Below are 12,739 nucleotides of genomic sequence, written 5' to 3'. Positions count from 1 at the left end.
TAGTTTCTGCACAATGCTGTAACTGGTCAGCTGAAACGACCAGCATAAAAAAGGGGTTATTGTAATGTATGATGAAACAAAAGAATGCCGGTCCTGGTGACCTACAAAAAAAGGGAATGACCCGAAAAGTTCCAAATCCTCGAACTAAAAACACAATCCGAGAGTAGACAATCATCAGTCTCCAACAGAACGAACCCTTCAGTTTGGAATGTGTTAAAACAAGTTTACTGTACACTTTAGTCATATCAAGTCACGTGAGCCCCTCTATCTCTCGCCCACTCCTCGCCCCCCAGCCCCGTGAAAAGCTGCATACCATCCCCAGGCCCCGGTGCAAAGTTTTGGCTCTCGCAACAAGGAGCAGCTGGGCCAAGCTACCAGGGAATGATAATGACCTTCGAAATCTGCTGTTAGCTCTACAACAATAGGGAGATCAGTCTACTGGAAAATTGCGTTCATCAGCTAACTCTGCTCAGTTACTAATTGACATTGCCAAATATTTTAAGAACAATTGGAATGCACAAGGAAAAAAAATGAAGATCTTAATCCTCGGGTTTCATTTTTTTTCTATCCCTTGCTTTTCTCAGTCTGTTGAGATGTCTATCGTCGGAACGAGCGGAGGTTGTCATTAATCTGCGCGCTTCACTTGTCACTCACCCGTCCCTCGTTCCCTCTGTGCCAATAGCCATAAATAGAGGTTAAACTATATGGTTTATTAGGGAATTTTGTCTCCGGGTCTGAGATGTTCGGGATTTGTTTCATTTTAATCAATTTGCTGCAGCCTGCATGTGGAGAAGTGATCGGCCTTTACTGGGTCTGATCCGTGAGTGTAAAGCAGCGCATGAATTACTAGGGATCTGTGACGTCATTAATAAAATAAAAAAATATGTTGTTTTTTTTGTGTTCTCACAAAATGGACAGAACCAAAAACCACCTACCCGATCTGACTAGTCCATGGATCTGCAGTAGCCAGCTGTGTCCGCTATAGAAATGACAGAGCTGCTGACTTCCTGCAGCATCCGCTAACATGTAATCGGCGGGGGTGCTGGTTGTCGCACCCTCAACGATCTGATATTGGCCATCAATACAAAAGTAGTGTCCAACCCTTAAAATGTTGTTTTGGTTCCAAAAATCAACTAGGCTTCTATTAAACCAGTTCCTGTGGAGACTTTAGCAAAGTTGAATGCTCTAACAGTAAAGAATCCGTTACATTTTTGAGAACCATTTCACTTTAAATATTTCTTTATGAAAATATTTAAAGGGTTTGTCCAAGGTTAGCTGAGACAGGAGCGTATAAAGGACCATTTACAAGATGACCAGAAACATCTTTGCCGGCCAGCAGCCGTTTACAAAGTCCGACCCTTAAAATGCAAACTGAACTATATGAAATAGATCGTTCAGCAGGCAGAGGCTGACATTGTTCTCAACAGCACAGCTCCTCTTTACACAGGACAATGCGCTGCCAAGAATAATGATCTTTTGTGCAATTCAAAAGATCATTTCACCTGACGAACAAGTGTTTTTCTCATTTGCAATTTGATGCATATGAAAATTTGCAGCCGTTCGTGACATATTAACACTTTTCCCGTTTACAGCTTGTTGGCATGGAGACCGACCACCACTGCTCGACAGCAGAACATGTGCAGGACTTACAGGCTATTTTCTATTCCAATATTTTTGAAGCTGGCTAGGATCGCTGGAGCTCGGAGTTAAGGCTGGCTGGAATTAGGAGTAAACGCAATGCTTCTAGGTTAGACAGCGGCGGTGGTCGGTCTCCTAGGCAACAAGCTATAAACAAAAGAAAAGTGTTAACTCAAGAACATCCTTATATTTTGGTTCCACCTCCTGGTCAAAACTTAAAGGATTGTGTCCAGTCAATAGGCTCCAGATTGGCATTTTCACATCTATTTAGATCTTGGCACTATGGAAAGGAAAACAAAAAACCACACACACAATCCGGTGAAAACATTTGACGGGACTGTCATGTTTAGGATGTGACGCTCAGGGTTCCCAGACTGTGCCGGTTACTCATATATAACCCGCCGCCTCCTCCCTCATCTGGGGCCTTCAGTCTTGTAAGGCTGCTTTACAAAGAATTACATCAGGTAACAAAAGGCTCTTATAATGAGACTTACTCAGGAGATCACTTGGAGAGCCAGGAAAAGCGAGGGGTTTATGATGAACTTATTCTGCTGCTATCATGTTAAGAGCACTAGTTAAGGAAAGGAATTTCATTGCTTAGGTTTTCTTAAAAAACATAGTTTCTCAGGCCCTTGTGACCCGGCTTTTTGAAGAAACACAAAGTAAAAGAAGTGATACCGACGGGCGGCTTCTTAAGAAGTCCTTCAGAAGTGGAGTTGAATTTTTGTTTGGGGGTTTTACTAATTCCTGCTATTTCATTTCGCTGGATATGTTTTATTGTCGCGTTTAATTAATGCTGTAGATTACACACTTAAAAAGCCGCAGTTCTAGCATAAAAAAAATGCAGTTTCGGAAAATTAGTCGTTAAAGTCAAATTTATACCCAAAGAGCCGACGCGGAGAATCATCAATATTTACTAGGAAAATGAACTTGGGAGACAAAGTGGGGAGTACGGCGCTGTCCGCCGAAATTAACAAGGTCCCAGTACTGCACTTACACAGTAAATATTACGAGTGGGGAACTTTTCACGAGAAGCAAGGAAGGTGCAAATTTGTAAGAACTTTTTGAACTTGGTCCCAACTGAGAGCAATAATGGCCAAGACCAACTACTGAGACTTTTCTAAGTGCTTCTGACGTCCTAATGGCTGCTCTCCGCAAAGCAAAGGGTACAATCACAGACTCACACTTTCTACCGCACCTTCTTCAGTACTTTGGGCAAATCTCTGTGACGGCAAACATCCATTACATCCAAGACAAAGGTGAACCTCTGGGCCGGTTTTAGGGGGTCGTGAACTTGGCAACGATGGAATACCCAAGAGTCAACTAAACCTACCCAGTACCATGTCACAATGTATGGCGGAGTCATTGGAAAACTGAATGGTAGAATTATGTTGGAACTATATAGCGGTACTATGTGAGTTCTTTAAAAGGGTTGTCCAATACTAGACAGCCCCTTATTAGTGATGAGCGAATGTCCTCGAATAAGGTGTCATTGGAGCATGCTCGTGTGCTAACAGAGTGTCTTCGGCGTGCTCGAAAAATATGTTCGAGTCCCCACGGCTGTTCAACAGCCACAACGCTTGCAGGGATTGTCTGTTTGTTAGGAAATCTCTGCATGTGTTGCCGATATTGAACAGCTAGCCGCAGGGACTCAAACGTATTTTTTGAGCACATCGAAGACACTTGGTAAGCACATTAGCCTGCCCAGGTAACACCTTATCAGAGCATGTTCGCTTATTACTACCCCTTACCAATAGCTTCCCTGTATAAATGCATACTCTATGTTTACCACCTGGACCAGTGCCGTTCCTCCGATCTCCGTGCTATCTCCTAGGGGTCTTGTGGCTGCTGCAGTCAATCAGCAACCGTTGATTGGCTGCAGCCTTCACTAGTCTGTCAGAGAAGAAGTTCACCGGGAGACACAATACAGAGGCATTTTCTTTATGGAAGTATAATGTAGACTGTATATAGCATTGTCAGCGCCATATATTTACGATATATGATATTATCTTGGTACCCTATGGCAGTATTATGTAGATCACACTTGGCATTGTCTTGGCAATGTAGGGTTGTATGACATAAGTTACATGCGGCATTATCTTGGCGCTATATGGCAGTATTATGTAGATCACACTTGGAATTGTCTTGGCTATATAGGTTTGTATTATTTAAGCTCCATATGGCATTATCTTGGCACTATATAGCATTATTATGTGAACCATATTTGACATTGCCTGGCTGTTAAATGACTGAATTATTAAGCAGTATATGGAATTATCTAGGTACCATATGGCGGTATTATGTACACTGAAATTATGGTGAGAATAGTGGCTAAATATATTATTTGCGGGGCTCCACGGTGGTTGTTGTTTCTATAAGCAGTGGTCTCATTTTTCTCCCCATTGCATATAGTATATTTTCTGGTGTTTTTTTGCAGCATTTTCTTTTTTTGCATTGTGGCTTCGCAGCTTTCTGCTGTGTGTGAACCTGCCCTATGATGTCAGTCAGTCCTAGAAATGTGGACACACATCTATTATTCAGGACTTCAGTATTGTCCTTGGCATGGAGGACCTGACCTGACCCCGCCATGATGCCATTTATAGATCTGTTTGAGATTATCCATCTCTCATTTCTCTGAGGTCACAAGGGAAGGAGTGAAATCTCCAGATGTAAGACCTATGACGAGGGTCTCATAGTGACCCCCGATCTATAGGAGCAGCCGCCACCATTCAGGGGACGCTTGTACTTTTTGTGTTGGGTTTGATCCTTCGCTGTGAAGTTCTGCATCCGTGGGTTGTCTGCACTTATATAAATAGCAATGTATACAAGCTATGTAATAAAGGAGCAACGCGAAAACAAGACGACGTGTAAAGAATATCTCTGTGCATATGGTGCAGCACTGGGGGTCACTGAAGCATATGGTCCCCTGGTGGGATACATGTATATATATATATATATATATATATATATATATATATATATATATATATATATATATATATATATATATATAGGAGTAGAGAAAGCTGCATGGAAATTAGACCTGTAATATGTGACAATATCCTAACCGGTGTTGTACAGCGTCCACACACCTCCATTCCTGGCAGGACACGGGTTACACTGCCGCTCACCTCTACGTGTGGATTATTGCTAATATATTTTACTGCAAGTCATAGAAATGTATTAAATTACACCGATAACATCAGGAACACAGCGGTCACTGAGGTGTATAGGGACCAACCATCAACCAATCCCTCTAATGTCATCAGATAGATGTGAGATAGATAACAAATAGATGATAAATAGAAACATAGGAGATAGATAGATATATAGATAGATAATAGATAATAGACAGATGATAAATAGATACATAGGAGATAGATATATAGATAGATAAATAATAGATAATAGATAGATAGATAATAGATAAATAATAGATAATAGATAGATAGATAGATAGATAATAGATTATAGATAGGTAAAAGATAGATAATAGATAGACGATAGAAAGATAGGTAGATAGATAGATGATAGATAATAGCTGATAAATAGATACATAGGAGATAGATAGATAGATAGATAGATAGATAGATAGATAGATAGATAGAAGGTAGACAGATAATAGATTATAGATGGATAATAGATAAATAGATAATGGATAGATAATAGATAGATAATAGATGATAGATAGATAATAGATAGATGATAGATAATAGATAGACAATAAAAAGATAGGTAGATAGATAATAGATGATAGATAATAGCTGATAAATAGATACATAGGAGATAGATAATAGATAGATAAAAGGTAGATAGAATAGATTATAGATGGATTATGGATAAATAGATAATAGATAGATAATAGAATAAATAAAGATAGATAAGAGATAGATATACAACATATAGATAGATAAGAGAGATAATAGATAGATATGAGATACAGTAGATAGATATGAGATAGATAGGTAGGTAGGCCTTTAAAAAAGCCTTTGACTCAGTGTGGCACCCTGGCCTATTTCTAAAACTGCTGGAGAGCGGAATAGGAGGAAAACTGGAGAGAGCAAGGCAATATGTGAGCGCGAGGTAGAGAGCAGCGCAGTATGTGAGCACTTGGGAGAGAGCAGAGCAGTAGGTGAGCACATGCCATAGGCTGAGAGAAGGACAACCATGATATACCATGCACTTCCATAGCCCCCACCCTGGATGTGCTCCATCCATCGTTCCTACAGTCCCTATCCCTATTCGCTACCGTACATGTGCTTTTGAAAAACTTTATTTGGTCCTGCCAATAAAGCTTCTTTAAATTTCAAGTTGAATTAGATAGATTGCTAGGATGCCCCCATCTGTTTTAACTTTGGCAGTGCACATGTTATGGATCTCCCCTATTAAACCGGTTCCCACTTCCCTCCACTTTGCCGCTTCTGCCCCTCATCACCGGTCACGCTCTGCTTTGAGATATCTCCAACGCTCTTATTTTCTAGACTAAATGCTTGATTGCAGAAATCAATGTTGCTAATAGTAACAGGTTATTGTGTTATATCTTGATTTCCTCTCTCGTTAGGTCTGCAGGATGATTACAGTATTAGTAAAAGGCCCTCTCCCCCTTCCACAGAGGGGCAATGACCAGGAGCAGCCACTGTACAATCCATAGTATAGATCCTGTAACATTGGACAGACTCCCGCACCGGTCGGTCGGAGACTACATATTGCACAGTAAATTACCAACCATCTGTTTGTCTTCATGATGCCGGGAGGGCTCTTTGGAAGGTTCTCTGCACTTCGTTTTACAGTTACATACATGGCAAGCTATTAACACGGCATATACCTTACCTCAACATCTTCAGTCTGGAGGTTATTGGAGCCTTTAGGGTTTATAAGAAGTCATAAATAATAATGGATAGATAAGGCAAGTGTTACACTGAAACATGTACTGTAGGATCATATATGAGGATAAGAGGGCCGAGAACCTGGTGTCAAGATGTGGTTTCTGAACATCAATCACTGGGGACCATAGTCACAGGAGGCTCGTAATTTCAATGCACCCCCTACATGACTGTTTGCTCATTTATGGATCATGTATGGAGCATCTATGGCTTTGGTGGTAGAGATGACCAACTTCTTGAGAAATCATACGTAACTTGTCCCTCTCGTGTCCCAAGCTACCAAACCAGACGTCTCAATACAGGATGTGTTGTATGGCCCCTTTGTATAGTCCTATAGGCAGGATCCCGAATTTCAATCTAAGTAAATCTGTTTCTGACTATGTGAATGTTATGTGCTTTTATGTGGTCTCAACGACACCAGCCATGTCTAGTGATTGAGTCTGGTACGACAGCTTGGTTAAATTGAATTGTATAAGGCTGCAATGTCACACAATTACAGATGATCAAATAAATTCAAAAGACCGTGGTCCATCATCCCCAAAAGTATTCTGTGGACACCCGACGGGAGCCTGCGAATCACCTCCTACCCACTGAAAGTCACCTGGCACCTCTTCTGATTTGTACGCCCGATAAAACTTTATCAAACATGACCTTGCGCCAGATCAAGTAATCAGAAAAGGAGCAAGGGATGCTGGCAAATAGGAGGTGGTTCATGTTAATTCAGAGACACAGACTACTGACGTGGATGCTGGACCTGGTACCTGTGAATATATTCTCTCATCTCTACACAAGTTATAGACTGTTTGGGTATGTTTTTGAGAAGAAAGTAGCCATATCTCTCCAATCAAATACAACCCCTTTAAAGAGTTGTAATTTGCTAATCATTTAGAGGACTTTTTATATTATTTCACAAGTATCAGATAAGTAGATTCTTTACCTGAAGAAGAGGGTGATGAGGGGTGCGGGCTGTCTTCCTGTGCACTTCCGGCTTGGGAAAGGGCACCACCCGTTCCACTCTCTTCAGTGATGTTAGACGATCCCGGGGTGGTGGATCGGCTCATGGATTGAGATTCTTGATCGCTCCCTGATCCCCGTCGTTCTTCGAGGTTCACTTGAATCGCCTCTTCTTCGACCTTTCGATCTCTTTTGTGGACTCGCGAGTGCACAACGACCTGGTGATAGGTTCGGAAGACTCTACCACAGTCAGGGCATTCGGTGGGCTTATCTTTCACGGAGCTGTGCATGTTGTACTCAAGCCCCTGGTTGAGGCCATGCGACAAGAAATCTCTAGTGCTTTCTAAAAGTTCAAGTTTCGATGGCACGTCTCTCTGATTGCAAATTTTAGAGCCGTGAACTAAATCAGATTGTATTTTCTGTTTGGAGCCATCTGGTCCTACAATCACATACTCTCTCTTGTCTTTATCAAATAGAACTCCGGCATTTGCTAATGAATCTTCATGGTTACGCTGGATATGCTGTTCTTTAGACAGGAAGCTATGCTCCATTGCCATTCCTCTGGCCATTAGTTGCCAGGCCTGGTAACTGTTTACTGGATCCATCTCTGCAGCCTTGGCTGCAGCTTGCAATCGTTCTATGCAACTGGATTTCAAGGGAGGTACCAGGTTGAGAGAGCCAAGTAAAGAATGCTTATCGCTTTCGGACATGTTATGGGCCAAGCTCGCAATTGGTGACAGCAGCTTACCCAGGACTTCCTTGTCTTTCAAGTCTCCTTTGTTGTACACATGACCATGTTCACTCAAGCTTGCTTTTTCTGATGGCATGAAGCCACTCTGCAAACATGATATATATCTGGAGTAGAGATTTGCATGGGAATCTTGAGAAACACTACTCATGGAGACTGGCACCTCGGCTTCGCTGGGGGATTTGTTCTTTACAGACAATTTGTTTAGGTGAACTTTCATATGGTTCTTCAAGAACCAAGGCTCCTTGAATCTCCTTCCACATATCTGACAACAGTGCTCAAAAGAATCCTTGTGTTTTCGCATGTGGCCTTTCAAGAACCAAGCTTGACTAAAAACCTGTCCGCATACCTCGCAGCGAAACTCATTGGCTGCCTGTTCTCCATTTCCGCTGGACCCTTGACCTTGAACAGATTCCGCTGTAATGTGAGCTTTCTCGACATGACTAATCAATTCTTCCTCTTGAGAAGCTGCAAAATCGCAAAGAGTGCACTTGTAAGGCTTGTGCAAAATTCGGATATGTCTATCAAGTTCTTCGCGTTTCTTAAACTTTCCTTTGCAAAAAGTGCACCTAAATCCAGTGGTAGGTGCTATTGCTTCGTCTTGAACGACTGAAGGTTTGGGTGAAGGCGCCTTGCTGGAAACATCAGACGGTGTGTTATTCGGTTGTACAGAGTTATGACAATTAGATAGTGGAGATTGCTGTAAGTGCTGCTGTTGGGGTTTCACATCAAGTCGGGGTTGGAGAAGGCTGCTCTTCAGCTGTTTGTCTCTCAGTATTGCTCTTTCCTCCAGTTCATGCAAAAGTCGGTTTTCTTCCCTCACCCTCCCCCGACCCTTGCCAAGATTACCAAGTTTGTGTGTGCGTAAATGAATCTTCAGGTTACCTTTCTGGGCTGCTCTATGGTCACAATACGGACACTTAAAGGGTTTTTCACCCGTGTGGGTACGCATGTGGAGGGATAAAATACTATTAAAACGGAAACGTTTGCCGCAAAGCGGACAGGGGTACTTTCTATTCTTTCTTGCGTCGTCCTCAATATCATTCATTTGGGACATAATCCCAAGGTTTTGTCCATTTAGAAACTGCTGAAGGTCTACTCTTCCATTTAGACCACCATCTACCTCTCGATTCAGCTGGTTGGCCAACAGAGCCATCTGACTGCTGATTGGTTGACTTGTCATTGACACATGACTTTTTTCGTCGATGGGTGCGGCTCCCAACTTGTCCTCTGATTTTTGACGGTTCTGTAGTTCTGGGAAGGCGTGACTGAGCTGGGATGTGATCTGATGCAGCTTCTGACTCATTGAATGCTGGCCATTAAGCAAACAGTTATTGAGGTGAGTGTCAACGTCAGGCACAGCCGAAGATACTCCAAGGCACAAACTAGCTTCCTCCATCCCTACAAGAGACAAAAAAGCACAGGGTAAGAGTGACATTCATAGTTTTGAGTATAAAAGGACATGAACATACTTATTTGTGAGAAATAAAGGGACCAAGGATTGATGATAGACAATAAAAGTTGGAATCTATGGATGCAACCAATGGATAAACACACAAAAGCTTCCAGAGTCGTCCTACGACTAATTCCACCATATACCGGTAATTCAGAACAGCATCAATGTTTTCTTTTTCTTTTGATGCAAAAGAGGCACAAAAAATGAGGTCAAGTAGCCAAACTCAATACTCTTTTTAAAAACCCACCATACCATCAAGCCTGTCAAAAGACTATATAGAAGTTTTTCTGATGGCTACTATGTTTTGCCATTGGGAACAGAGTGGCAGCCTAATGGGTTGGTAGATGTGGACAATATGCATGCTTTCCAACTTTTAAATGGCCATTCCAACCAGATCAACATGATCCAACCAGTAATGTCCACAATAAAAACACAGAATGCAAACCCTGGACAATGTTTGGAAAGGTCTGCCCCCTGATCTTCCATGGAATGGCCACAAACCTGCCAGAATACAAACCTTGCTTGAGGATGACTATCGCATCCCATCGAAAACTGCCAGAATACAAACCTTGCATGAGCTTGACCCCAAGATCTTCCCAAAAATGCCCTCGAAGCATCCAAGACATTGGGCCCTTGAAGTTTAACCCATAGGTCAATCCCGTAAAGTTTGGTCAATGGTGTCATGTAATAAGTGTACTGATATACCTTGTTATATGCCCAAGCTGACAGTGGTCCATGCTATCAACAATCATTGGGGTTTTTTGTGTTGCCTGAATGTTCTAAATTTCCCATATGAGGCCACGCGAGCGCCGCATTGTCCTTCAAAGCTTCAGCCACGTTCAGCCCTTAATATACACACATACAGCAGTTAATATACAATGAAATATAAAAGTTTGGCTGTTATTTGCCGAGCCCACAGACCGTCTCTGGCATACAATAAAACATGATAATGTTTTGAATAAAAATAAAAGGACAAGCTTTCCAACAATAAAAAGGATTTTGCCTTAGTCAACAAAAAGTGCAGTAATATCTCATTAAGCTGATTAGTATGCTGCTTAGGAACAGTACTAGGTGCTGTAACACATGATTATAATCGTAAAAATCCTTCAGTGTTTGCAAGTAAGCATTAACGAGGTATATTAAATTTTAAGGAGACTGACTAGCGGATCTGCAAAACCTTCAAGATTAGGATTTAACCCTCAAAATATTAATAAAAAAATATTTATGGCAACGACATATCAACATGGAGAAAAGCAAACTGTTATTAGACCTGTCATTACCAAACCGATACTGTGTGGAAGCGGGCTAAAAACAGGCGAGGATCTACTAAGACCCGAGTACGCCACCCTGCTCCCAGGAAGAATTTTAAGACCTTACAAGTGTTTGCGGATTATGGCTCTTGGCTTAAAGAAGAAAACAAAGTTCTTATTTCTTTATATATCTAAAAAAACTGAAAAACAAATCCACAATGAATAGAATCCAGGAGAGAGTCCCTTTTGCTGTTGATCCCTGACAGGGTGGGATAAACAAGCACCTGTTCAAAATGGCTGTCATTCAAGTTTAGATGTATTTTGCACTACATATAGTGTTGTTTCTGATAGCAGAAGGGTAAGTCCTACAAGGTGAACTTTGATCTTGATTTCTGTTCATGTCTTCTTTTTAACCTCAAATAGCCATTAATTACTAAATTTGGGATATAGAAGCAACCAAGCTCTTTGCAACCTACAGTTGCTTTTCACAAAATTAGAAAATCACTGTGCTTGATTGGCCAGCAAACTCGCCTGACCTTAAGCCCATAGAGAATCTATGGAGTATTGTCAAGAGGAAGATGAGAGACACCAGACCCAACAATGCAGATGAGCTGAAGGCTGCTATCAAAGCAACCTGGGCTTCCATAACACCTCAGCAGTGCCACAGGCTGATCGCATCCATGCCAAGCCGCATTGATGCAGTAATTGATGCAAAAGAAGCTCAGACCAAGTACTGAGTGCATTTACTGAACATACATTTCAGTAGGCCAACATTTCGGATTTTAAAATCATTTTTTCAAGATGGTGTTATAAATTTACTGAGATAATGACTTTTGGGTTTTCATTGGCTGTAAGCCATAATCATCAACATTAACAGAAATAGACACGTGAAATAGATCACTCTGTTTGTAGTGACTCTATATAATATATGAGTTTCATTTTTTGTATTGAAGAACTGAAATACATTAACTTTTTGATGATATCCTAATTTTGTGAGAAGCACCTGTATTTACAAATACCCTATTAGCGTATTCTAAGAGAAACCACTTTTAGGTGGGGATAATTTTTTGGCACTAGTTCTATGGACAGTATGCTCCCGCGGATCGTTACAATAAAAAAAGAGTGCTATAATGAAACCACAGAAGGTCTGCGTGTTGTATGGGCATCAAAATGCACTTGTTTTATGCTCTCCTGAAAGATATCAAAGGAGTTGACCCAAAAAACATTTAGCACCTATGCACGATAGTTGTGTATGATCCCTGGGGGTCTGACCACTGGTCCCAGCGATCACTAGAACGGAGGACCAAAAGTCCCCTTTGTGAGTGGAGCAGTAGTGCTCATGCGTGACCACAGCTCCATTCACTTCTATTTATCTATGGAAGCGATTATGCGCATGAGTGATCACTGCTCCAACAGATGAAGAATGTAAGGTGGTTGCGCATGTGCATCTACTCCATTCTTGTGATCACTGAGGTCATCATCACTTCTACTGTAAATAGGTGATAATTGTTGTCTGTGGGGCAATCAGTTTAATGGAGCCCTAAAACCAGAATCTTTTTCTAGTCTGGATCCAAGGTGTTTGTACAGGCTTGAACGCAAGAGTGGACCACCACCCTCTTATATGAGCAGTACTTGGCACAATATACTTGAATCATCTTATTCATTAATCAATCTACTCAGGTCACTTGTGATTGAGGATAATGCCACATTTGCACTTAGCTGAAAAGTGGGGCCCTGGAGTTGGTTACTGGTGGGCCCAGTCTAATACTGCGTCCGTGTATGACACACACCAATATATTAATTTCAGTGA

At 41.5% G+C, this 12,739-nt stretch overlaps 1 protein-coding gene across 6 annotated transcripts in view; it reads right to left on the bottom strand.

Moving 5' to 3' along the window:
• Nucleotides 1-12,739, bottom strand: part of ZNF536 (zinc finger protein 536) — a 706,926-nt gene that overhangs the window by 370,136 nt on the left and 324,051 nt on the right. For all 6 annotated transcript variants that reach the window (XM_077288720.1, XM_077288722.1, XM_077288721.1 and 3 more), the window contains one exon: nt 7,459-9,624. In XM_077288720.1, coding sequence (XP_077144835.1) covers nt 7,459-9,622 — 2,164 coding nt within the window. In that variant the 5' untranslated portion in view covers nt 9,623-9,624. The remainder of the gene's footprint in view (nt 1-7,458; nt 9,625-12,739) is intronic.

The sequence above is a fragment of the Ranitomeya variabilis genome, chromosome 2 (genome assembly GCF_051348905.1).
Source record: "Ranitomeya variabilis isolate aRanVar5 chromosome 2, aRanVar5.hap1, whole genome shotgun sequence".
Taxonomy (NCBI): domain Eukaryota; kingdom Metazoa; phylum Chordata; class Amphibia; order Anura; family Dendrobatidae; genus Ranitomeya; species Ranitomeya variabilis.
Note: the sequence above shows the minus strand (reverse complement) of the source record. Positions and strands in the feature narration are given on the sequence as shown.